The sequence below is a fragment of the Ammospiza nelsoni genome, chromosome 13 (genome assembly GCF_027579445.1).
Source record: "Ammospiza nelsoni isolate bAmmNel1 chromosome 13, bAmmNel1.pri, whole genome shotgun sequence".
Lineage (NCBI taxonomy): Eukaryota > Metazoa > Chordata > Aves > Passeriformes > Passerellidae > Ammospiza > Ammospiza nelsoni.
The window spans coordinates 17,938,940-17,963,164 of record NC_080645.1 but is presented as its reverse complement, the minus strand read 5'-3'; the positions used below and the strand labels follow the sequence as shown (position 1 = coordinate 17,963,164).

At 44.7% G+C, this 24,225-nt stretch overlaps 3 protein-coding genes across 4 annotated transcripts; all 3 read right to left on the bottom strand.

Annotated features, from left to right (window-relative positions):
* Positions 1-6: 6 nt before the first annotated feature.
* LOC132079202 (arylamine N-acetyltransferase, liver isozyme-like) lies at positions 7-16,174 on the bottom strand. Of its 2 annotated transcripts, none has more exons than XM_059481684.1 (2): positions 16,064-16,174; positions 7-925 (listed from the first exon to the last, which is right to left on the bottom strand). In XM_059481684.1, exon 2 carries the CDS (start codon positions 918-920, stop codon positions 30-32), a length of 891 nt encoding a protein of 296 aa, XP_059337667.1. In that variant the 5' UTR covers positions 921-925; positions 16,064-16,174; the 3' UTR covers positions 7-29. The 2 variants fall into 2 exon arrangements, with proteins under 2 accessions (XP_059337667.1, XP_059337668.1); XM_059481685.1 differs by lacking the exon at positions 16,064-16,174 and adding an exon at positions 3,528-3,677.
* LOC132079205 (arylamine N-acetyltransferase, pineal gland isozyme NAT-3-like) lies at positions 5,273-8,825 on the bottom strand. Its single transcript, XM_059481689.1, has 2 exons — positions 8,522-8,825; positions 5,273-7,202 (listed from the first exon to the last, which is right to left on the bottom strand). Exon 2 carries the CDS (start codon positions 7,193-7,195, stop codon positions 6,332-6,334), a length of 864 nt encoding a protein of 287 aa, XP_059337672.1. The 5' UTR covers positions 7,196-7,202; positions 8,522-8,825; the 3' UTR covers positions 5,273-6,331.
* On the bottom strand, positions 12,284-16,222 carry LOC132079204 (arylamine N-acetyltransferase, pineal gland isozyme NAT-3-like). Its single transcript, XM_059481688.1, has 2 exons — positions 16,064-16,222; positions 12,284-14,222 (listed from the first exon to the last, which is right to left on the bottom strand). Exon 2 carries the CDS (start codon positions 14,213-14,215, stop codon positions 13,343-13,345), a length of 873 nt encoding a protein of 290 aa, XP_059337671.1. The 5' UTR covers positions 14,216-14,222; positions 16,064-16,222; the 3' UTR covers positions 12,284-13,342.
* Positions 16,223-24,225: the final 8,003 nt, after the last annotated feature.

Genomic DNA, 24,225 nt, shown 5'->3' with positions numbered 1-24,225 from the left:
TTAAAGATCCATCTAGCACAGTGTTACAGTTAGATCTTATCCACTAAATTAGGTGGCAAGCCACGAACATTTACTGGTACGAGTTTGTTCTGCAGTTCTATACCGAATTTATCTTTCAGTGTCTTCTCAACCTCTTCATCTGTAAGGGTTGTCATGTCCACCAGGTCCATGTCCTCTGTGTAGTTGTACTTCATCTCAGTGAGGGTCCATCCAACCAAGGCAAGGACCCCGTTGGTGGTTTGGAGACTGCAGATTGACTTCTTCCGAAGGAGGTTATCTGGAGACACTTGGAGGTATGCATTTAGCTCCTGGAAGTCATCTACGTGCCGTGGCTCGAGGGTAAATTTATGTATTTTTCGGATATTCCCCAGTTCTGGAGTATGAGGGAATTCATCCTTGCTGTGCTCAGCAATGCAATGCTTCCTTTTGACTTTCTCCAAGTACCAGGTGCCGTTGTCTTCCATGAAGCGGAAAATGCCAGGAACCTGGGGTTGGTCCTTCCCAGAAATCAGCATCAGCGGCTGCCACATCTGGTAGGCCCCACCAAACCCAGCATCCACTATGTAGGGCTCTCCCTTCACCACCACCTTCAGCAGGAGATGGTTCATCTGAGCACCATATCCCTTCTGTGCTGGTTCATAGCTGTTTGCACCAAGAATACAGACATCGTACCCTAATTCTTGCAAGGCCCAGAAGAGGAGGTAGTTGGTTTCCAGGCACCACCCACCACGTTTCTTTCTCACAATCTTATTGTAAATAGCCTGCAAATCCAGTTCGATGGGCTCCCCACAGTGCATGCTGAGGTTCTCAAAAGGAATGCTGTGGATGTGATGCTGGAAGATGGCTGTCAGGGTTTGCAAGTCTGCATCCTTATGGGGCTTGTTGTAAGATATTCTTCCAAAATACTCCTGAACGTTCATTTTGCCTGTGGGAGCAGAAAAGTGGCCAGTTACTGCTGTGCAGCTGACAAGGGGTTCACTGCTGTTTCTGTAGCACAAGTTACCCAGCCTGCACATGTAATCTGGGCTGTTTTATTGAAGATTTAAAAGAATTTTAAGTATTTCTTTAAAAAGAGACAGGGACAGGAGCAGGTGGCAATAATGCTTCCCCTCTCTTAGGGGCTGCCTTCAAACCAGGAAGATGTTTTTCCCATGGGAAGATACAGCACATGCCATAACAGAGGCCACAGAGGAGGATAGCACATAACAAAATTTTTCCAAAATCAAGAAATAACAGGTTTGCAGAAAAGCTGCCACACCATACCCGCATAAAAGTCGCAGCAAGATCTTATTGTTTCTTTTACTGTACCAGGTAAGCAATTCTTTCTTTATCCCACAGTAATTTAACTGGAAGGTTTTGCATTCATGGATTAAGTTTACTGGGATTAACATCTCAGTGTGCCACCATTTCAGACAGGTTTCCATGTGAAGTAGATCATTGTTTTCTTAATCTCTTAAATTTCCCTGAGGAGTTTAGACAGGGCTTTGACTGTGATAGGAAAGTACTTCAATTTTTCTAACCTAAGGATCAAAGGAATTGATCTAAAAGTACATACAAAGCAAGTCATAATCTTTTCTTTTCTTTGATCATCTTTTACAAACTAAAGGCTTTAGTTTCAGATCAAATTATTGGAAATATTTTGTGTTTTTCTGTCTGTATCTCTGATCCCCTTTCATTAGCAGAAAGACACTGTCATTGGCACTGGTTGTGTGGCCAAGATACAAAAGGTTCCCTGTAAGACTTTTAATTCAGTGACTCATCTTCTCTCTGCAAGGATTTCTTTTGCCCTTAGTTTAGATTTAATTTGGCTTTTTCCCATGCAAGGATATTTGTTGTCCAGAACAATTCACAATCTGTTAAGGTCTGTGTTAATTTCCAGAAAGTCTGAGGATTTCTTGCTTCCTTCAACTAGTTGAATGTTCCCTGGGAGAATTTTCCAAAAATCCTTCGATGTGGATGAGATGGGAGAAACTCCCTTCCACTGAATATTCTCAGCTTTGCTCCAAGTGTTTCCCCCCAGCAGTTTGACCCCATGTCCATGCCAGAAGCCTGTGAAAATCCCACCTCAAATCCATGGGTGGAAATGCCCCCACCCAAGCAGATGAGCACAACCAATGGCCTAATCTCTAGACTTTAACCCCAATCTTGATGCCAGCAGCGCAACTCACATGATTTGGTTGTGTTGCTCCTGATCTGCACTAGTACCAACATTCAGACTGGCTAATGCAAACCACAGGAAAATTTGATAGAAGATCATCCCAGTAAGGCAATAACAAATAAACATTATCACTTCAAAAGGAACCAAAGAGTCTACATGAAAAAACAGCAATGTCTCTTTGATTTTATGCATTTTATGATTTTTTCCATCCCTTTTTTAGGACAAGGGCCTCATCTGTAGCAGGATCTCCTTGGAAACACTTGTAGAAAGCCATTTCCCCCCCAACACACAGCACACGTGTTGGGCAGGCTCATCCTATGGGCCTCTGCCTCATTTTTCCTTCTCCTCCCACTTTCAGCTGTTTTACATAGGAAGATAGAAACATCTTTACCCCATGAGGGCGTGGAGCTGAATCTCTGTGACCTGCAGGAGTCCAGAGAAGTGCATCAGCTTGGTGGGTCTGACACACTTGGAATTTACCTTCAAGCAAAACCAGATCAGTCCCTGCCCTGGGTCAGAGCAGAAGGCCTGATGCTCCCCCTGTAACCCATCTCCTGGGTCTGGGTGTCCCCATTATATGGTGAAAGCATAGAATAAAACCATCTCCCTTCATCCAGCCATGGAGAGCCCCCATGGGGTGCTGCCAGTGAGCCTTTGGGAAAATATGTTGGGAAAGCCTTTTGGAAAATTCCCTTCCATGCCTCAGTTTCCCCAGCTGCCCCTTCTCTGGCCTCATCAATTTAAAGAGACAGCCTTGCAGGGGATGACAACATGTGCTCTAATCTCAATGAATACTTAAAGAGGTTTAAGTACAATAAAGCTGCACTACAACATCATTGACATTAGGGAACATCCACATAAATCAGTGTTTACTCCCTGCCTTTCCTGCAGGCAGATTTTTCCTTGGCACAGCCATTGCTGCTGTGTGAGCCAGGAGGCTGCAGCAGTGAGCAAACCCTCTCCCAGGGGACAATTTGCATTCCAAAACTGAGTTGCCAAATATCCCAAGCCTCGGTCCTGAATCCAAGGATCTCAGCCTTGTTTGCTTCTGCCTCTGCAGCAGCTGAGCTTTGCTCAGTGTTCCTGCAGCTTCGAGATTCAGATGTTGGTTCTGCCTGTCTGCACATGTCCCTCGGGATCACTGGGTGTCCTTTTGTAATTAGGCTGAATATTAGGATCAGTTCTCCTCTGCTGAGAATCAGGAGCGAGTTACAAGGCTAGATCCTCTTGTACATGCCCACATTGTTTGTTTGATTCAAAGTTACACTGTGAGTCAATACCGGCATTTTTCACACACTCTGGCTCAAAATAAAGGGTTAGTTTCACTCTCAAACACTCGGTGTTGCACTTAGAAATGCCCTTCACTCACCATCAGCCTCGGTTCCTGTAGTTTGTGCTTTGCTAATACACCTGCAGGGCTGTGCACAGGCTGTGCAGGCTCACAGGGGGGAGCTTTCCCAGAGGGGCTGACCCAGAGCTGCAGGATGCAGTTAAAGATCAGGCATGCAGAGCTCACCTCGCACGCAGTCAGCTCAGGCTTTCCACCCTGCGCTGCTCCAAAGGTCCCAGGAAGAGCTGAACTGGCAACAGCAGCTCTTAAAGGTCCAGGCAGCCTTTATTGCCTGTCAGGGACTGCCTTATCCTCCAGCACAGCAGCCACAGAGGGCAGAGTTTCTTCTCTTTTACTAGATTATATTTGATGGTTTGATTGCTTTATTTGTACTGGCATGTATGTGGAAATCCCTGTCAAGCAATTTGTTGTGTTGGGTGCTGCACAGAGAGCCTGGAAATGATCCAGTCCCCAAACTACTTACAATGTTGAGGAGATTTTAACCTTCCACGTCACTGAATGACAGCTGAACCCTCCAGGACTGCAAAGCATGGGTACCATGAGCAACTTCTGTAAGTGGCTATCACCTATAAACCCATCCTCCACCCTGCAGGTCACCCAAGGGCTTCAGTGTCTGGGGCACCTTGGTGAGTGCTCCCATGCTAAAGCAGCAAAGCACTGGTGCAAAAATGATGCAGATTTTACATTGTTGACACTGATGTGGTCTGGATTCTCGTGGGAAGTGACTTATGATAGACAAAGAGTAATCCAGGGCAGGAAGTCACTGATTTATGGGTGGGGATGGCAGCTGTTGAACTCATCAGAGCACACTGAGCTGTTCCTCGTGGCTGACACCAGCCCCAATGAGCATCAGGGTCAGATTTGCCAAGTCACAGAGTTGTCTCAATTCCCCAGGGTTCAAAGAGAAGCCCTGTCCTTCAAAAAGGGAAGATGTTGCCCCCAGAGAACTCTGAGTTCCCTGAACCTGCTGTGCCTTTAAGTATCTGCCCCCAAGGTTAGTGATAAGAAAAAAACAAACTAGCACAATCTGAAATGGAAACCTCTTTTCTGTTTTTTTTCTTTCCATCCTCCAACAGTAAGTTCCATTGCATTACTGAGCAGTGCACTGTTCCTCTGTGGTGAGCAGGAGGCAGGAGCTCTGAGCTGTGATTCTTGGCTCTGTGTGGATCTTCTCCTGCTGCACATATTTGCAGGACCTGCCTGCACTTTTACCTCATCCCAATGCTTTCTCCCTGCTCTCTCACTGAGTTTAGCTCCTTTCGATCCCCCACTAGATTGAGCGCCATTGAAAAACTTGGGTCAAAAACCAAGATCCTGGGACAATTTCTTCTGATCATTTGTGTTGCAAGGTCCTGGTCCACACCATAAGAAGCCTCTCCTTCTTTTACAACTACATTTCATTTTCTCATAGAATGGGAGGGCCTTAAGTGCTATGAAGAACTATTGCAGCCAAGCATATGTAAGTGAATATGACTCTGGGAAGACCAGGTTTTCAGGAGCTTGCTGTGCCTCTAAGTAATACATTATGAACATGCAGAATAGCAGTTTTAATAAATCTGGACTGCTAGTTCTAGAAACCTGTATTGCCTGCATAACAAGTGAAAAAGATTCAGTGAGATATTCTCCTTTTACAAGCCATAGCTGGCAAAAATTAGCACGTACAAATAATCAGGACAACTTCATTAATTAATCACATTTACTTTTTACTATGGGAATAAATGCTGTAATCTAGGGGGGGGGGGGAAATGTCTGAATAATTCCAGTTCACAGTGCTTGATTTTTTTTATTTAATTGTAATTCACGAATATAATTTGCTTAATTATAAGTACATTGTTGTAATGCTTCCAAGATTTGTACATAAAGGAACATCAAGCATCTTTTAAAGGGCAAAGGGGTCACATTTGAGTCATTTCTCCTACTAGGAATCTTAGCCCTTAGGTATGTGATTAAGATTCATCACGTCTCCTGCTATCAATATAATTAGTGTCACTGCAAACACATCCTCAGTAGAACAGATCTGCTTCACAGAAAGAGTTATGTGCATGTGTTTGGGTTCTGCTGTAATAATTAATGTGCAATAGCACCCAGAGTAGTCTGAGGAAAGGAACAGGTATTGTCAGCAGACTGCTGCTGAGGGTGAGCAAACAAAATGCTCAGGAGATGCTTTCAGTTCAAAGAAAGGTTATGTCACTGGTTATGTCACTGAGAGAGCAGGAGCTGTGCAAAGTCTGAAACAACAAAGCATTGTCAAGAGCATTTTTTATCATCCTAAATAACCTGTCCTCAAGTACTCACATGGTGACTTTGCACAGGTGTGGGATGGCCTGAGTGCCATGTGAGAGGCTGTTGTGGATGTGAGAACAAAGAGAACAGGCCCAGGATGTCATTGTGGTTGTGGCTATTACACTCCCAAAATAATACAGTATTCATTTTAGAGGCAGGTATCATTTTCCCCAGGTGGCAGCACCAGGTAGTAAAGACAAAGACATACAGCTCCATCATTCTGCCCAGCTACACTGGGTGTGTTTAGAAAAGCTTTTAAGACATGGAAGGAGTAGGGAATGAGCTGAGTCTGCTTCCCGCTAATCACAAACACAAGAGTAATGATTTGATTGAACTTAGCAGAAATTATTGGTACCCAACCTAAAGAGAAATGCAGGAATATTGGTGAAAATCCATTTGTTTTCCAGATTCATGATAGTATGTTCTGCCTTACACAGGTGTAGCTGGAAGGAGAAAGATTAACCTTTGGATGCTTGTCAGAAAGAGAGGGAAGAATTGACTGTAATGCCACTGAATTTAATTGCAATCCAGGCGGTGAGTTAGAACAACTTGTTATCAACAGGTACAAGTTTCTTGTCTAGTGTTAGACTGAATTTCTCCCTCAGTGTTTTCTCTAATTCTTCCTCTGCAAGCATTCTGATTTCCACATGATCCATATTGTCCCTGTAATTGTACTTTATCTCTGTGAGTTTCCACCCCACCAGTTCATGGATGCCGTCAGCAGTCTGCATACTGCACATGGACTTCAACACAAACTTGGAGTTAGGTGCTGTCTGCAGGTGGGCATTGCAGCCCCTGAACTCCTCAATGTCTCGTGGCTGGAGAGTAAAGAGATAAACCCGACGGCAAACTTCATCTTCCACATTTGGGGAAGTTGAGGTGCTCCGGTTCAGAACCCACTGCTTCCTTCTCACCTTCTCAAAATACCAGATCCCATTCTCCTCCTGAAAACGAAAGACCCCAGGAGTCTGAGGCTGATCTGTCCCTGAAATCAGCTCCATTGGCTGCCACATCTGGTAGGCCATCCCAAATCCTGCATCCATAATGTAGGATTTGCCATCAAGATCCACTCGTAGCAGCAGATGATTGATATCTTCTGGGTAGGCATCACGCTCTGGGACATAAACTTTTGCTCCCAGAAGGGTGATGTCGTAGCCAAGAGTTTTCAGGACCCAAAACAGAAGGTAGTTGTTTTCCATGCACCAGCCCCCACGTTTCTTCCTCACTATCTTGTTGTAGATTGGTTCCAGGTCCAGCTCAATTCTTTCTCCACAGTGGATGCTCAGGTTTTCATAGGGGATAGCTCGGATGTGGTGCTGGAATATATCTGACATGGTAGCCAGGTCTGGTTTATTGTGGGACCCCTGGTAAGAAATCCTGGCAAAATACTCCTTGATGTCCATGCTGCCTCTGAGAGAAAGGTGGGAAAAAATAATAGTCTATGTCAGAAGTGTTGGAAGGCTCTTCCCCATCCCTTATAATGGGTGCCCAGAAGAGGAGCAGGATTTGACTAATATCTGAATCAAAGGCAGCTGAGTAATAATGCTGAGAGAATCTAATGGGACACTGCTGACGAGCACAAATGTTATTTTTATTTGCCTCTCTTACAGCTGTGATGAGAGGCTCCAGCTGTGCTAAGCACATTTCAGCAGAGTTCCTGCCCAGCAAAGCTACAAATCTCTGTAGGAAGGAACAAAAGCAGTAGCAGCAATGTTACCCTGCTAGAAATTATGGGAGCTGAGACTCCCCAGATCTGAACTGCTTTGCTCGTGATTTCAGCAAAGCAGAAGCAGAAAACAAACCCTCCCACTCTTGCAGTGGGATCCAGAGACAGGCACTGCTAAATATCAGATATCTGTAAATATGGAGCAATCTGGTTCCCATTATTGACATGATGTGTCCAAAATGCTCTCACATTACTGTATGCAACTCCCAAGGTAAAATCAAAAGAAAAATATCCAACTGTTCAACAGGATTATATTCCCAATCTAATGAAAACTGGTAAACCAACAATTGTATGGGAATATTGGAAAGGTTCTTTCAGGACATAAACAAAACAATGAAAATGAAAAATTCCCATTTGGTGTAATATCCTGGCATAAACAGAGGGTGCCACAGTTTAGGTCCCCACATAATCTTTAAGACAGAGGCTTTACAGAACTCTGACTATTGGTCATGGCCACCACTGTCTCAACATCCAAGCAGGCCTGAGTGATCCACGATGGGGTTAAGAGCATCAGAGTCAGGAAGTTCTCTTTGTTCAGCTTTTGGCTGTTCCCAGGATTTTCCCAGAACTACAGTTTCATTCATTTCTGAAAACTTGGCACAAGCTTAGATCTTCTTTGTGAATTTTAAAGCAACATCCCAGTTAAAGCAGTTTTTCCCTTTTTCTCCCTTCCTTTCCCTCTGCCACAGCAAGCAGAAGAGGTGCAGTAACTTTTTACTTACAAGGAAAATGTTAGTGTGGGTTTGTCTGTCTGTCCATCCCTTGAGGGTGTTTACAGGGCTGTTTTCATGGGGCTTGCTGAAATGAGGCAGATGGCACAAATGCCTGAGTAGCTTGAGGCTCACCACTGAGTAAATAAAGCAGCGTAGCTACAACAGCGAGCAGCTGAGCTCCCTGCTCTGCCCTTACACCATTCCTGCTGTGTTCTGTCCCCAGACAGATTTAACTTCCTGGTTAGAGAGCGCTCAGCTGCCAAGATCCAGGAGTTAAAAAAAGGGCTTACCTGGAAATTCAGTTCAAGTGCCAGTGTGCTCCAGGGCTTGGGGTGGTTCTAGGTTAAAGTGGCATAGCTGGCTGTCCTATATTTAGCACAGAGAGGGTTTGAGGACTGCTCTCCAGCTGCTCTTCAGGGGAATGTCCTTTCCTTCAACGTGCTGTCACCCGCCTCTGTCCGATAGCAAAGGCTGAAAATAAAAAGCCAAACAGAAACGGAAACCCGGAAGGGTGGTGCTTGAGAGCTGCTGTGAGCCAGCACAGCCAGCAGCAGTGTGTGTTATAGATACATGTTATATTATTGGCTTTTTGCAAATATTCCATGGATTTTGTATGTGTGGTGTCAAAGTGACTTTGCTATAAAAGTACAGTTTTTGTTTCGGTTGTTAATTAAGCTTAGATATAGTTGTGAAATAGCTGATATAAGTATGCTTGTGTTAAAGTGCCTGCTTGGACAGGATAACATCCAATGAGCACAGGATGAGGATCCTGCTACAGATGTGCCAACTATCAGCACTCACTGTCTGAAGACAGTGTGGGCCAGGGCCCAAAAACTGGAGGTGATAAGAATGGACTAAAACCGCAGCCAAGGAATGGGCATGCACCAAAAAGGAGGGACAAAGGAGGAGCTATGCTAAACACTTCTTGGAAAAGATAAACTAATTCAGGGAAAAGTTTCGTGTGCATAATTGTTTATAAATGTGTAACAGGCCAATGCAATAGAAATGGTATATAAAGGGTGTTTCCAAACTCTTGCCTGAGTGCCAAGATGCACCCGGCCGTCATAACCTTTGCTCTATGGTCTTTGTCTCCCATTGTCATTTATTAAACTTTTAAATTTTTACAGGAGAGTGAAGCCTGTTTTTTCACAAGTGCAAACCTGGCTGTTGTCAGAGCAGAGGCTGCTTCACATTTTCACTGGTTTGATGCTGTCTGCAGGGACCTGCTCAGGCCAAGATGTTTTGGTTTCAATAGCTTGCTGGATGTGGTCAGGTGATGTCATTTTTTTCCTCAGGGTTCCTTTTTTTCTCAGGTGTTGTCGTTTTTAATATTAGATTACTATTTGTTTGGAAATGTGGGGAGGGAAACCTTGCATGCATTCAGTCCAAGAAGGTTTTTGCACTGTTTCTGAAGAACACCAATATTTCAACACAGTAACCTACACCTGCTTGCCCCAGTCTGCAGTACAGGAACTTCACTGCTGCCTTTGCTTCCTTTCCTCTGAGTGACTTCATGTGGTTTTTATTGCAGCAAATTTCATAGAATGTAAGAAAGCAATGGGGCAGCAGTGTGTGTCTCCTTTGCTCTTTGCCCACAGGAATCATGTGCAGATGTTGCTGATGGTCAAGATGCTCTTGGCACAGAGATGAGGCATTAACACACAGGGAACTCCATCCTCTCACAGTATTTCATATTGCTTTTGTATCTCCCAACTGTGATTGCAGTTTGTCAAGTCTCATTCATTCCCTGACATCTGCAGCTGGATCTTCCCTGTTAGCTCCCCAACAGCAGCTCCAGTCCTTCACATGCAGTGCCAATGCCAAGTTCCATTCAAACACTGATTTATTGGGATAATTAGCAGAGCTAATAAATCAGATCAAACTAAGATGTCTGTGATAACCCATTACTAGCTCCACTCCCATATCCAAATTTGGCTCTTTATCATCCCATCAGTGGCCTGTCTGTGAGCCCACAAGACAGAACCCATGCCCAAGCCACAAGATGCTGAAGGGAAAGGAGAACCCGCCCTCATCAGGCTCATCTGGGCAGCTCCAAACCAGTACAAAGAGAAAGTTCATACTCCTGTCTGGATCTTGTTGGTCTTCTCTTCCCACAGATCCTCATTTTGACAGGGAGAAGCCAGAAGTCAAGCAGGCAGACCCCAGTCCTGATGGAAACCATCCTGAAATTCTGTGGACCCATCTCTGTATAATGTATGAGGAGACCCATCCATGCTCCTTGTCCAGAGTTCTTGGGACAAATAACAATTTTTATTGTTCTATAGGGTGCCAGAACAGAACTCTTGCCAGTTCTCTTATGTGAACTGGCTCAGGGTCAGTTCCAGGGAAATGTGGGGACCCTTTTTAAATACAGGTGTTTTCTGACCCAGAAGGAGCAAAACCCATTTTCCCTGGTTCCTGTGCTTTGCTAATACACCTGCAGGGCTGTGCACAGGCTGTGCAGGCTCACAGGGGGGAGCTTTCCCAGAGGGGCTGACCCAGAGCTGCAGGATGCAGTTAAAGATCAGGCATGCAGAGCTCACCTCGCACGCAGTCAGCTCAGGCTTTCCACCCTGCGCTGCTCCAAAGGTCCCAGGAAGAGCTGAACTGGCAACAGCAGCTCTTAAAGGTCCAGGCAGCCTTTATTGCCTGTCAGGGACTGCCTTATCCTCCAGCACAGCAGCCACAGAGGGCAGAGTTTCTTCTTTAATAGTAGTTTATATTCCATGGTTTTATGGCTTTATTGGTATTGGCATATGTGTGGAAATCCCTGTCAAGCAATTTGTTGTGTTGGGTGCTGCACAGAGAGCCTGGAAATGATCCAGTCCCCAAACTACTTACAATGTTGAGGAGATTTTAACCTTCCACGTCACTGAATGACAGCTGAACCCTCCAGGACTGCAAAGCATGGGTACCATGAGCAACTTCTGTAAGTGGCTATCACCTATAAACCCATCCTCCACCCTGCAGGTCACCCAAGGGCTTCAGTGTCTGGGGCACCTTGGTGAGTGCTCCCATGCTAAAGCAGCAAAGCACTGGTGCAAAAATGATGCAGATTTTACATTGTTGACACTGATGTGGTCTGGATTCTCGTGGGAAGTGACTTATGATAGACAGAGAGTAATCCAGGGCAGGAAGTCACTGATTTATGGGTGGGGATGGCAGCTGTTGAACTCATCAGAGCACACTGAGCTGTTCCTCGTGGCTGACACCAGCCCCAATGAGCATCAGGGTCAGATTTGCCAAGTCACAGAGTTGTCTCAATTCCCCAGGGTTCAAAGAGAAGCCCTGTCCTTCAAAAGGGAAGATGTTGCCCCCAGAGAACTCTGAGTTCCCTGAACCTGCTGTGCCTTTAAGTATCTGCCCCCAAGGTTAGTGATAAGAAAAAAACAAACTAGCATAATCTGAAATTAAAACTATTTCTTTTATTTTCTTTTTTTTTTCCTTTTTTTTATCCTTCCAAGAGCTCTTTTTTTTTTTTTTTTTTTTTTTTTTTTTTTACTTTTACCTCATCCCAATGCTTTCTCCCTGCTGTCCCACTGAGTTTAGCTCCTTTAATTTGGGGGCCACAGAAAAACTCAGTTCAAAACCAAGCCAGATCCTGGGACAATTTCTTCTGATCATTTGTGTTGCAAGGTCCTGGTCCACACCATAAGAAGCCTCTCCTTCTTTTACAACTACATTTCATTTTCTCATAGAATGGGAGGGCCTTAAGTGCTATGAAGAACTATTGCAGCCAAGCATATGTAAATGAATATGACTCTGGGAAGACAGCAGCTTCAGAAACTTGCTGTGCCTCTAAGAAATATATTATGAACATGCAGAATAGCAGCTTTTATTAAATCTGAACTGCTAATTCTAGAAACCTGTATTGCCTGCATAACAAATGAAAAATGTTCAGTGAGATATTCTCCTTTTACAAGCCATAGCTGGCAAAAATTAGCACGTACAAATAATCAGGACAACTTCATTAATTAATCACATTTACTTTTTACTATGGGAATAAATGCTGTAATCTAGGGGGGGGGGGGGGAATGTCTGAATAATTCCAGTTCACAGTGCTTGATTTTTTTTATTTAATTGTAATTCACGAATATAATTTGCTTAATTATAAGTACATTGTTGTAATGCTTCCAAGATTTGTACATAAAGGAACATCAAGCATCTTTTAAAGGGCAAAGGGGTCACATTTGAGTCATTTCTCCTACTAGGAATCTTAGCCCTTAGGTATGTGATTAAGATTCTTCACGTCTCCTTATATCAATATAATTAGTGTCACTGCAAACACATCCTCAGTAGAACAGATCTGCTTCACAGAAAGAGTTATGTGCATGTGTTTGGGTTCTGCTGTAATAATTAATGTGCAATAGCACCCAGAGTAGTCTGAGGAAAGGAACAGGTATTGTCAGCAGACTGCTGCTGAGGGTGAGCAAACAAAATGCTCAGGAGATGCTTTCAGTTCAAAGAAAGGTTATGTCACTGGTTATGTCACTGAGAGAGCAGGAGCTGTGCAAAGTCTGAAACAACAAAGCATTGTCAAGAGCATTTTTTATCATCCTAAATAACCTGTCCTCAAGTACTCACATAGTGACTTTGCACAGGTGTGGGATGGCCTGAGTGCCATGTGAGAGGCTGTTGTGGATGTGAGAACAAAGAGAACAGGCCCAGGATGTCATTGTGGTTGTGGCTATTACACTCCCAAAATAATACAGTATTCATTTTAGAGGCAGGTATCATTTTCCCCAGGTGGCAGCACCAGGTAGTAAAGACAAAGACATACAGCTCCATCATTCTGCCCAGCTACACTGGGTGTGTTTAGAAAAGCTTTTAAGACATGGAAGGAGTAGGGAATGAGCTGAGTCTGCTTCCCGCTAATCACAAACACAAGAGTAATGATTTGATTGAACTTAGCAGAAATTATTGGTACCCAACCTAAAGAGAAATGCAGGAATATTGGTGAAAATCCATTTGTTTTCCAGATTCATGATAGTATGTTCTGCCTTACACAGGTGTAGCTGGAAGGAGAAAGATTAACCTTTGGATGCTTGTCAGAAAGAGAGGGAAGAATTGCCTGTAATGCCACTGAATTGAATTGCAATCCAGGCAGTGAGTTAGAACAGAGATAACTTGCTCGTATTGGCAGGTACAAGTTTCTTGTCTAGTGTTACATTGAATTTCTCCCTCAGTGTTTTCTCTATTTCTTCATCTGCAAGCATTCTGATTTCCACAAGATCCATATTGTCCCTATAATTGTACTTTATCTCTGTGAGTTTCCACCCCACCAGTGCCCGGATGCCATCGGCGGTCTGCAGGCTGCAGATGGATTTGGTCACAAAGAGGGAGTCAGGTGCTGTCTGCAGGTGGGCATTGCAGCCCCTGAACTCCTCAATGTCTCGTGGCTGGAGGGTAAAGAGATAAACCCGACGGCAAACTTCATCTTCCACATTTGGGGAAGTCGAGGTGCTCGGGTTCAGAACCCACTGCTTCCTTTTCACTTTCTCCAAGTACCATGTCCCATTCTCCTCCTGAAAACGAAAGACCCCAGGAGTCTGAGGCTGATCTGTCCCTGAAATCAGCTCCATTGGTTGCCACAGCTGGTAGGCCATCCCAAATCCCACATCTACAATGTAGGATTTGCCATCAAGATCCACTCGTAGCAGCAAATGATCAATTTCTTCTGGATAGCCGTCGAGCTCTGGGACAAAAACTTTTGCTCCCAGAAGAGTGACATCATAGCCAAGAACTTTCAGGACCCAAAACAGAAGGTAGTTGTTTTCCATGCACCAGCCCCCACGATTCTTCCTCACTATCTTGTTGTATGTCGCTTCCAGGTCCAGCTCAATTCTTTCTCCACAGTGGATGCTCAGGTTTTCAAAAGGAACAGCCTGGATGTGGTGCTGGAATATATCTGACATGGTAGCCAGATCTGGCTTACTATGGGACCCCTGGTAAGAAATCCTGGCAAAATACTCCTTGATGTCCATGCTGCCTCTGAGAGAAGGGTGGGAAAAAAATAATAGTCTATGTCAGAAGTGTTGGAAGGCTCTTCCCCATCCCTTATAATGGACTGCTCTGAAAAAGAGCAGGATTTGAGTAATATCTGAATCAAAGGCAGCTGAGTAATAATGCTGAGAGAAGCCAATGGGACACTGCTGACAAGCACAAATGTTATTTTTATTTGCCTCTCTTACAGCTGTGATGAGAGGCTCCAGCTGTGCTAAGCACATTTCAGCAGAGTTCCTGCCCAGCAAAGCTACAAATCTCTGTAGGAAGGAACAAAAGCAGTAGCAGCAATGTTACCCTGCTAGAAATTATGGGAACTGAGACTCCCCAGATCTGAACTGCTTTGCTCGTGATTTCAGCAAAGCAGAAGCAGAAAACAAACCCTCCTACTCTTGCACTGTGATCCAGAACCTCTTCTGCAACCAAATCTGAAGCAAGTCTGTCCTGCCATAGTGTTTCATCCATTATTAGGCAGCCAGGCATGAGCTGGTCCCACCTGGTCCTGCTCTTTCTGCCATCAGTAACAGACATGACCTGGAGAGCAGAAGGGTTTTTAGGGCAGAAAATGCTGTGAGAGGGTTTTTACTGCATCTGCTGGGAGCTGCCTCCCCATAGCACAGCTTAGCTCCCCAGTCCTGATAATCACAGCCCTTCTCCAGCACCCGGAGAAAACCAAGGTTTGGGCCTAAACCACAAGGATCAGACGCCTCACATTTTCTAAAATTGTGTTTTGGGATGCAGTTCCTCTTTCTGTTCAGTGTCTTCCCAGTGGTGGGTGGCTGCCCATGGGTGAGGGAGCAGGCATTTCCCTCCTCTGGGATGGCAGAGGGCTCAATGCAAGGCTGTTGCACAAACACAGGGCTGGAAAGCAGCTCAAGCCTTCCCAGCCCTTGATGGATGGAATGGGATTTTGATGGAGCCAAGTATTTTTGTTATTTCTCCCCAGGCACTGCTAAACTTCAGATATCTGTAAATATGGAGCGATCTGGTTCCCATTATTTACGCAAGAGGTCCCAAAATGCTCTCACGTTCCTGTGTGCAACTCCCAAAGTAAAATCAAAGGAAAAATATCCAACTGTTCAACAGGATTATATTCCCAATCTAATGAAAAGTGGCAACCCCAAAATTATATGGGAATTTTGGAAAGGTACTTTCAAGACATAAAGATAATGAAAAATTCCCATTTGGTGTAATATCCTGGCAGAAACAGAGGGTGCCACAGTTTAGGTCCCCACATAATCTTTAAGACAGAGGCTTTACAGAACTCTGACTATTGGTCATGGCCACCACTGTCTCAACATCCAAGCAGGCCTGAGTGATCCACGATGGGGTTAAGAGCATCAGAGTCAGGAAGTTCTCTTTGTTCAGCTTTTGGCTGTTCCCAGGATTTTCCCAGAACTACAGTTTCATTCATTTCTGAAAACTTGGCACAAGCTTAGTTCTTCTTGGGTGAATTTTAACATCCCAGTTAAAGCAGTTTTTCCCTTTTTCTCCCTTCCTTTCCCTCTGCCACAGCAAGCAGAAGAGGTGCAGTAACTTTTTACTTACAAGGAAAATGTTAGTGTGGGTTTGTCTGTCTGTCCATCCCTTGAGGGTGTTTACAGGGCTGTTTTCATGGGGCTTGCTGAAATGAGGCAGATGGCACAAATGCCCGAGTAGCTTGAGGCTCACCACTGAGTAAATAAAGCAGCGTAGCTACAACAGCGAGCAGCTGAGCTCCCTGCTCTGCCCTTACACCATTCCTGCTGTGTTCTGTCCCCAGACAGATTTAACTTCCTGGTTAGAGAGCGCTCAGCTGCCAAGATCCAGGAGTTAAAAAAAGGGCTTACCTGGAAATTCAGTTCAAGTGCCAGTGTGCTCCAGGGCTAAAGCCTAGAAGGTTTGTGGCTGTGCTTTACTCAGCACAGACAGGCAGACAGGGCTTGAGGACTGCTCTCCAGCTGCTCTTCAGGGGAATGTCCTTTCCCTCAACTTGCTTTCACCCGCCTCTGTCAGATTGCAAAACTGAAAAAAAAAAACAAACCAAACCCCGAAGGGTGGAGCATGAGAGCTGGAGTGAGCCAGCACAGCCAGCAGCAGTGCAAACCTGCCTGTTGTCAGAGCAGAGGCTGCTTCACATTTTCACCTGTTTGATGCTCTCTGCAAGGACCTGTTCAGGCTGCCACCAAAATATTTTGGTTTCTGTAGCTTGCAGGAGGTGCTCAGGTGATGTAGTTTGTTACTCCCAGTCATTAGATTACTATTTGTTTGTAAATGTGGGGAAGAAAACCTTGAATGCATTCAGTCCAAGAAGGTTTTTGCACTGTTTCTGAAGAACACCAAGATTTCAACACAGTAACCTGCATCTGCAACCTGGTCAAGATGCTCTTGGCACAGAGATGAGGCATTAACACACAGGGAACTCCATCCTCTCACAGTATTTCATATTGCTTTTGTATCTCCCAACTGTGATTGCAGTTTGTCAAGTCTCATTCATTCCCTGACATCTGCAGCTGGATCTTCCCTGTTAGCTCCCCAGCAGCAGCTCCAGTCCTTCACATGCAGTGCCAATGCCAAGTTCCATGCAAACACTGATTTATTGGGATAATTAGCAGAGCTAATAAATCAGATCAAACTAAGATGTCTGTGATAACCCATTACTAGCTCCACTCCCATATCCAAATTTGGCTCTTTATCATCCCATCAGTGGCCTGTCTGTGAGCCCACAAGACAGAACCCATGCCCAAGCCACAAGATGCTGAAGGGAAAGGAGAACCTGCCCTCATCAGGCTCATCTGGGCAGCTCCAAATCAGTACAAAGAGAAAGTTCATACTCCTGTCTGGATCTTGTTGGTCTTCTCTTCCCACAGATCCTCATTTTGACAGGGAGAAGCCAGAAGTCAAGCAGGCAGACCCCAGTCCTGATGGAAACCATCCTGAAATTCTGTGGACCCATCTCTGTATAATGTATGAGGAGACCCATCCATGCTCCTTGTCCAGAGTTACTGGGACAAAAGAAGGTGCCAGAACTGAACCCTTGCCACATTCCCTTATGTGAACTGGCTCAGGATCAGTTCCAGGGAAATCTGGGGTCCCTTTTTAAACACAGGTGTTTTCTCACCCAGAAGGAGCAAAATTCATTTTCCCTGGTAGTTTTAGACTCAGCTTTTCTCAACTCCTCTCCCTAAAACCTTTCTGCTACTGAGCATTTTCTTCCATTCCTTTCAAATTCTCATCCCAGCCCACTACATTCATTCTCTTCCTTATGTAATTCCAGCCATCAAAGCTGTGGCTGGATGTCTTTCTGGATCTGCATCCTCAACATCCACCATGTGCACTTGGGTTTTGTCCATCCCACAGGCCGGAGGATGAGCCTGCAGCTCCAGAACCCCTCTCCTTTTTCTTCAGGCACATTTTACAGCCAAGCCATTGAAACCATGAGCTCCCACCCTCCCCAGGCAGGCCCAAGGCCAGCACAGGGCAAAGCTCAGTCAGGGAGTGCTGAAGGTAAGCAAAGGCTGATCTTGAGCCCCAAGATTTGCTGAGGTCTGCTCAGTGCCATGCCAGATCAGCAAGGCTAATTGCAGGTGGGGCAATAAACTGCAATCAAAGCTGTGGGCAATGGCCACAAGGTGCCCCCACCTGCCCCCAAGAGCCACAAAGGATGGGGAACACAACCACAGGAATGTCCTTGGACAGGACACTGCTGTCCACCTGGACACTGAAACTCCATTTCCCAGCCTTGGCAGGAGCTGGCTGAGATTGTTCCAGAAGTTCCTCAATGTAATTGCACTCACTTTTATATAAATTTAAACTGCTGACAGCATTAAATTTAATACTGAAATCTTTCTCTCATCCTGACTCTCCTGAGAGGCCTCATCAAGTATCTGTCCCTCCCTGCTTTAATGGAGCATTTGATGCTGCAATATTTGCTTGGGGAAATAAAAGCATTGGGTGCCCTATTTGAGGTAAAAGCCAAGTGTCTGCTGCTTTCTATACTCAGCTCTCTGGCACACCACATAAGAAATGAAGGTATATTATATTATATTATATTATATTATATTATATTATATTAATTATATTAATTATATTATATTATATTATATTATATTATATTATATTATATTATATTTTTAGCTATATATATATAGATCAATATAGATATAGACACAGATAATTTTTTTTAACCTCTAAACAAAAAAAGTCTTCATTTTGGGCATAAATATGCCCAAATGCAGCAGCAGTCACTATTTATGAGTCATGAAACTACAAGCCTCATCCTCAGCAGGGTTAAATTGTTCACATTCCACCACAGCCACGTGGCAATGCTGCTTCCACTCCCTGGCTTTGGGTCTGCTCCTCAGAAAAGCTCCTCTAAAACCAAACTGCTGTTTCAGTGCAAAAACACTCCTGGATTTCAGTGGGAATCTGGATCAGTCACAGTTCAGGCAATCAGCCTGGAAGCATGCAAAGCAGAACAATTACACAAGTTCTGTCATTCCCATTACTCAGGGTTTTTTTGTTTTTTTTTTTTTTTTTTTGAGGTAGGTGGGAGGGAAACCTTTTATCTTGGCAAAGAGTGTTATAGTGACAGCAAAGGGGGAAAAAAAGCAACTGAGCCTTTGGAAAACACATTTTCATTGCAATGTACTAACACACATCACAGAAATAATATATGTTTGTGATGACAAAGTATTCCCATCACTCCACTGCTGAATTTGGTATAGAAGCAGAGAAAAGAAAGGAGAGATGCTCTGGATTAAAAATGCTCTCCCAGACTTACCTTTAGTGGGATTTTTCTGGTTTTCTGCCCTGCAATGAGCTCAGGGGGACACAATGGTGTGACTCCCAAGTGGGAGTGCACACTTTAATGTCCTTTTCACAGGTTTTTTCTGCCGGCCCTGTACGTTTACAGCTGGTCTGGAGAGCACAAAGCCATGTGCACCATGCATGGGACAGAAGAGAAGGGACATTTTCACACCTGGAGCAGGAGGGGAGCAAATTCCTTCTGATGCTTAAAGAGGCTGGCCTGGAACAGAGGCTTGACAGAGTTAAGGGAATAAAGCAGGGATTTATTAGAAGGCCTTCAAAGGATACACCTTGGGCAGCACAAGAGCCTGGCCATGGCTCTGCCCAAGATGGACGACAGGTCACGAGTTTTCACACTTTTATAAATTTTGGTCCATTTCCATATTAGGGTCAATTGTTCAATTACAGCTTCAGATTATGAAGTCCCATCCTCCCAGTTTGCTCTCCTCAATTCTCTGGGTTTTTTTACTTTTTGGGCCTGAAGTTGCAATGGTGTCCTTGGTCCTCAGGCTGGACAAGGATTGTTCTCTCTGACTAAGCTGTGAAGAGAACTTAGTAACACTTTATATGAAGTGCAGAGTCACACTCTAAGGCAGCACAGAATCAGAAAAATATGAAAGCTAAAACTTCAGTCATTACTCCCAGCCTGGGATGAATTGCCCACGGATTTGCTGACTGTCACACTGCACTGAGGTACCTGGGCAGGAATGGGAGGAGGAGTGAGTCCTCCAGGAGATTGGGAGGGGCTGAAATCTGGGAAGCAGATTTTAGATGTGGTCAGTGCAGGGAGTCATATTCTGGAGTGCAGAGTGGGGAAAGAAATTCCATGTAAATTTTCATAGCTGGTGGGATCTAAAATCACATCCATTCTGCCCTGAGAGATGAGTGAATCCTGTAAAAAAAATATTCAGGTTGCTGAATGTAGTCAGAAATCCAGTATCCAGGAATCCAGCTATGCCAAGAATCATCCCTTTCCTAAAAAAAAGCTCCACACCTGCTGTGATAACCCACACATTACCCATAATAATATTACGGGTCTTTTTCTAGCAAGGAGCAATTTGATCCTTGATCATACAAACTACTGAATGGCCTTTGCTGTGAGATGATGAACCTGATTAATTTGACATCATCCCTGGGCATTTTCATCCCATAAGGTAAAAGGTAGCTAATTTCCTTGCAGTGGTCACGGTATTTCCTTTTCCTCATCACACCATTGCAAATTGATGCTACACCCAGGGCAGTGTCTCCTCACAGGATTCTGTCATGATAGAACATTGTCATCCCCTTCCCAAACCCTTATTAAAATGGAGCTGTGCTGTGAAATTCTGGTCAAATAGTCCTTGAAAAGTAACCACCTGCTTTTTAAGCATCTGGAGGCACATCTCTTCTGCTCCTCCATTTAAAATAAATAGAGCTGTCATGGAGAAAAGCCTGTGGTTCAGCCACATCCCCCTGAGACCAAACCAAGCACTAGATTTGTCAGTTCCCACTAATGCTGTTTTTAATTGCTTTCTCAGCAGTTGTGCTGGACCTGCCCAGTGCCAGGCTCTGCACCTTGTGTTGCAGGGCAGCCCCTGCCATCCCCTGGGCCACACAAACAGACTCAAACATGATGTTGACAAATCTATTGCTGGCTCTGGGGCTGGAGGCTGAGACCCTGAACCCAGGGTGGTGATGGAATAAAGTGCCTCCAAGTCAGGACAGCTTTCTGCTAAAAGATCTGAGCTGTGCAAACCCTTTGGGAAATTTCCAAGATGCAGCAGCCAGCCAGGCCAGCAAAGCAGCTGCAATGTCCTTTTTCCTCATTTTCCAGCTTCCATCAGTGGCACCAGGTGCTCCCCAGCTCTGCAGGGAAGATGGGGTGAGCAGGTCTGTAAATCCTTCAGCAAGTGAAACCCTTCCCCTACATCCCCATGAAAGCACTAAGCAACCTCACCAAATCATCTGTCTTTTGCCAGGTTCTTACCCAATTTGCAATTATTCCTCCAATTCCTGTCTATGTCAGCATAGCTAATGAGTTTCCAGACAGAATAATATCAAAATCTTTTCTGAAATTCAGCACCTGAAGTCCTACTACACATTTCTTCCTCCTAGAAAATCTCATACCTAATCTTAGAAACCCAGTAGTTAATTTGTGCTAGCATTTTTAATAAACTCCCATTCTGTGGCTATTGCTCACAACAGTCAGAGGCAGCCACAGCATCTGAAGTGCCTGCCTGAATCTGTCTCTCCCCTTATGCATCTATCTGAGAGATATCCTCCAGTGGCATCCACAATCAGACAGTGAGAATGTATATTCTGCTTTCAGCTAATAATTGAGAGACTAAACCTGCCTGGCTGCTGGGGACTCGAGGGAAGGGCTTGGAAATTGGCTGAGAGCTTCCTTCTCAACTTTTGTCAAAGCAGCTCCTGAATGTTTCATCATATGAAAATTTGCCTGCATATTTATGTGGCCACAAAGACTCCTGGGTTAAAGCTGCAAAATCAGTTCACCCACTGCATCAGTTCTCCATGGCCACTGTAACTCCAGCCAAGCTGTCTGACTGGGCTTTCATCACTCTGCACAATGAAGACATAAACAGGCAATGTCCTGCCCCATCCTCCTTGGAGGAAGAGTTTCTCTTGATCCTTTGCTCATTAATGCACCATTAATGGGGTTCAGCCCCAGCAGAACAGGACAGGGCAGGACAGGACAGCAGAATTTGAATCCAACCAGGCAGTCAGTCAGATTGCCTGGCTGACACGACCAAAAGAAAAACTCTTTATTTTTTAAACTGCAATCACTAACCTGGAGTGGAAAACCCTCAATCAACATCACAAAACCAGTTAGTTCCTCCTGCTGCCAAGCACAAACCCAAATCCCTCTTTGGTTCAAGATGCAAACCTGAATTGCAGCTCTGCTGCCCAGCTGGCATTTCCTCTTTATTTGCCTTTTCCCTGTGTGTGCCTGGCACTGAGGCAGAGCTGCTGCCACACCACATATCCCAGCCCTGAAACAAGGTTCATTTTGCTCTCCCCTCCCTGGGGACCAGCTCACACTTCCAAAGCTGCACATCATTTTATTAGTTCTATTCCCAGGCTCCAAAACGTCAAGTTTCTTTTATATGAATGTGCTGCAATTTAGTACCATCAGCAAACTCTGCTGAAACAGGGAGAAATGCAGAGCCAGGAAAGATCCCTGCAGAAATCACCCCCAGCCCTTGCACAGCTGTGGCACTGTGCTCTCTGTCAGCCCTGCAGCACTTTAAGTCACATAATCTACCCTCACTTCTAGCCCACCTCTTTCCCTGGCTTCTGAATTTTTGTGCTAAGTGCTTAAAATGCTGATTTTTTAAAAAATTTTTTAATGAATGTTTATTGTTTCCACTGGTAACCCCTTTGTGAAACATCAGTGATCACTAGATGTCACTGTGATTTTATTCTGTCTGCAGTCCAGCCCTGCTGAACCTTTGTGATCCCTGGGCTTTAGAGAGATTGCTTTAAAATGCTTCTGGAGAATTTTTTAGTGATCAGAAAATCACCCAGCTGCTGTTCTGACAGAGGGTTTCCTGGGCTGAGAACCAGCTTTGGCTGAGTTTTTTTGGGGCAGGTTTTTTGAGTTTTTTGTTGGTTCTGGTGGGTGAATAATGCAAAACCAGGCAGCTTTGGGGCCAAACACTCACACATATGTGTGTGCACGTGTCGTGTGGCTGCACTCACACAGTTTCCACTGAAACAGCTCCACACCTGAAATTCCTGTTAATTTTGTGTGAGTTATTGTTAATTTTGTGTGAGTTATTGAATCTCTCAGGTGTGGGCAGCCCTGCAGAGCTCTGGCTGTGTGTGGGTCACTGGGGCTGGGACATCTATAAGCCTCTTCTGCAGATTTCCCTGTAGCTTTAATGACCAAATGCCCTGAAAATGTTGTTGTTTTTCCTCAATAATCACCTCACTTCTCTCTCAAACACAGAGCCCAGGTTCCCTCACCATCATCTAAGCAGTCCCACCTCCTCTTTTCCATCCAATCATCCCATTCCTACTGTAACTTCAGTTAAAACCACAAGTTATAGAACTCAGAAAACTCTATAGAAGCATCTTGCCTCTTTTCCTTATCTTAAAAGATGTTACAGAATACATTTCTTCAAGGCCAATGCAAATCCACACTCCCTATTTCCTGAATTGTTGATTTCTCCATTGTACTCAGCCCTTGGGATATGGCAATTTAAATATTATAGACCACACTCCTGCATGGGCACACATGGGATTTATCTCTTTTTTTCCCTTTAATTGGAAAAAAAATCCACCATTAAAATTAGTGAAAATGCCTGCTTAAAAATCATTTTTCTCCATCTGATGACATTATCCAGATCAGCAGAATAAGGCTTCACTCTGCACTCCAGTCCCACTGGGGAATATGCCAAAATCAGACCTTTCAAGGAAAATCAGCTCCCGGGTGTGCAGCACTGGCAGCCAAGCCCGAGGAACCAAAGCTCTTTGCTGGCACCTTTTGGTGAGCAGGGAGAAAGGACCAAGGGGCTGTCCCTGTCCCTGCAGTGCCATGGGACACAGTGGCAGGGCCTGGGCACCTCCAGGAGAGCTTCAGAGCCAGGAAAAGGAATTTTCTGTGAAGCAGTAACAGGGAGTCAGGATGGTGTGAGAACTGCTGGAGGATGTGTGTGGGTACAAACCAGATTTCTGAAACAATTTCTTGCCCTTTGAACTCATCCACGTTGACTTTGTCACCTTCTGCCAGGGTGACAACAGGATTTTAAAGGCTCCTGGGGTGGGCTGCCTGGGCAAGGTGAAATGCCACAAATAAAGGCACCTTCTGCTACTTCCACCCAAATTACATGGCCTGCCCACCTCCAGTAACCCCAACATTTTGGCTGCCTGACACCCCTGGTACCAACACCCCCTCAGTTTTGATGAGCCATTCGGGACTCATGAGCAATAATGAGTCTGGACCAGCATTTTATTTCTCTCTGGAGCCACCAGAGGAGATTTGTCAAACATCTTTTGTCTTCTGTGTCAGCCACAGCCCAAAAAGTCCTAAATTTCCTTTGGGTTCTGTTAATTAGTTGAAGTGGCACAGTCCCCACTTTAGAAGCTCTCCTTCACTCAACAGCGCACAACCACATTTTGATGAGTAACAGCAACAGACAAATTCAGAGGTAAAGAGAATATTAAAAGTTTTGCCACTGAATTTAGGCAAACATTAGTATTT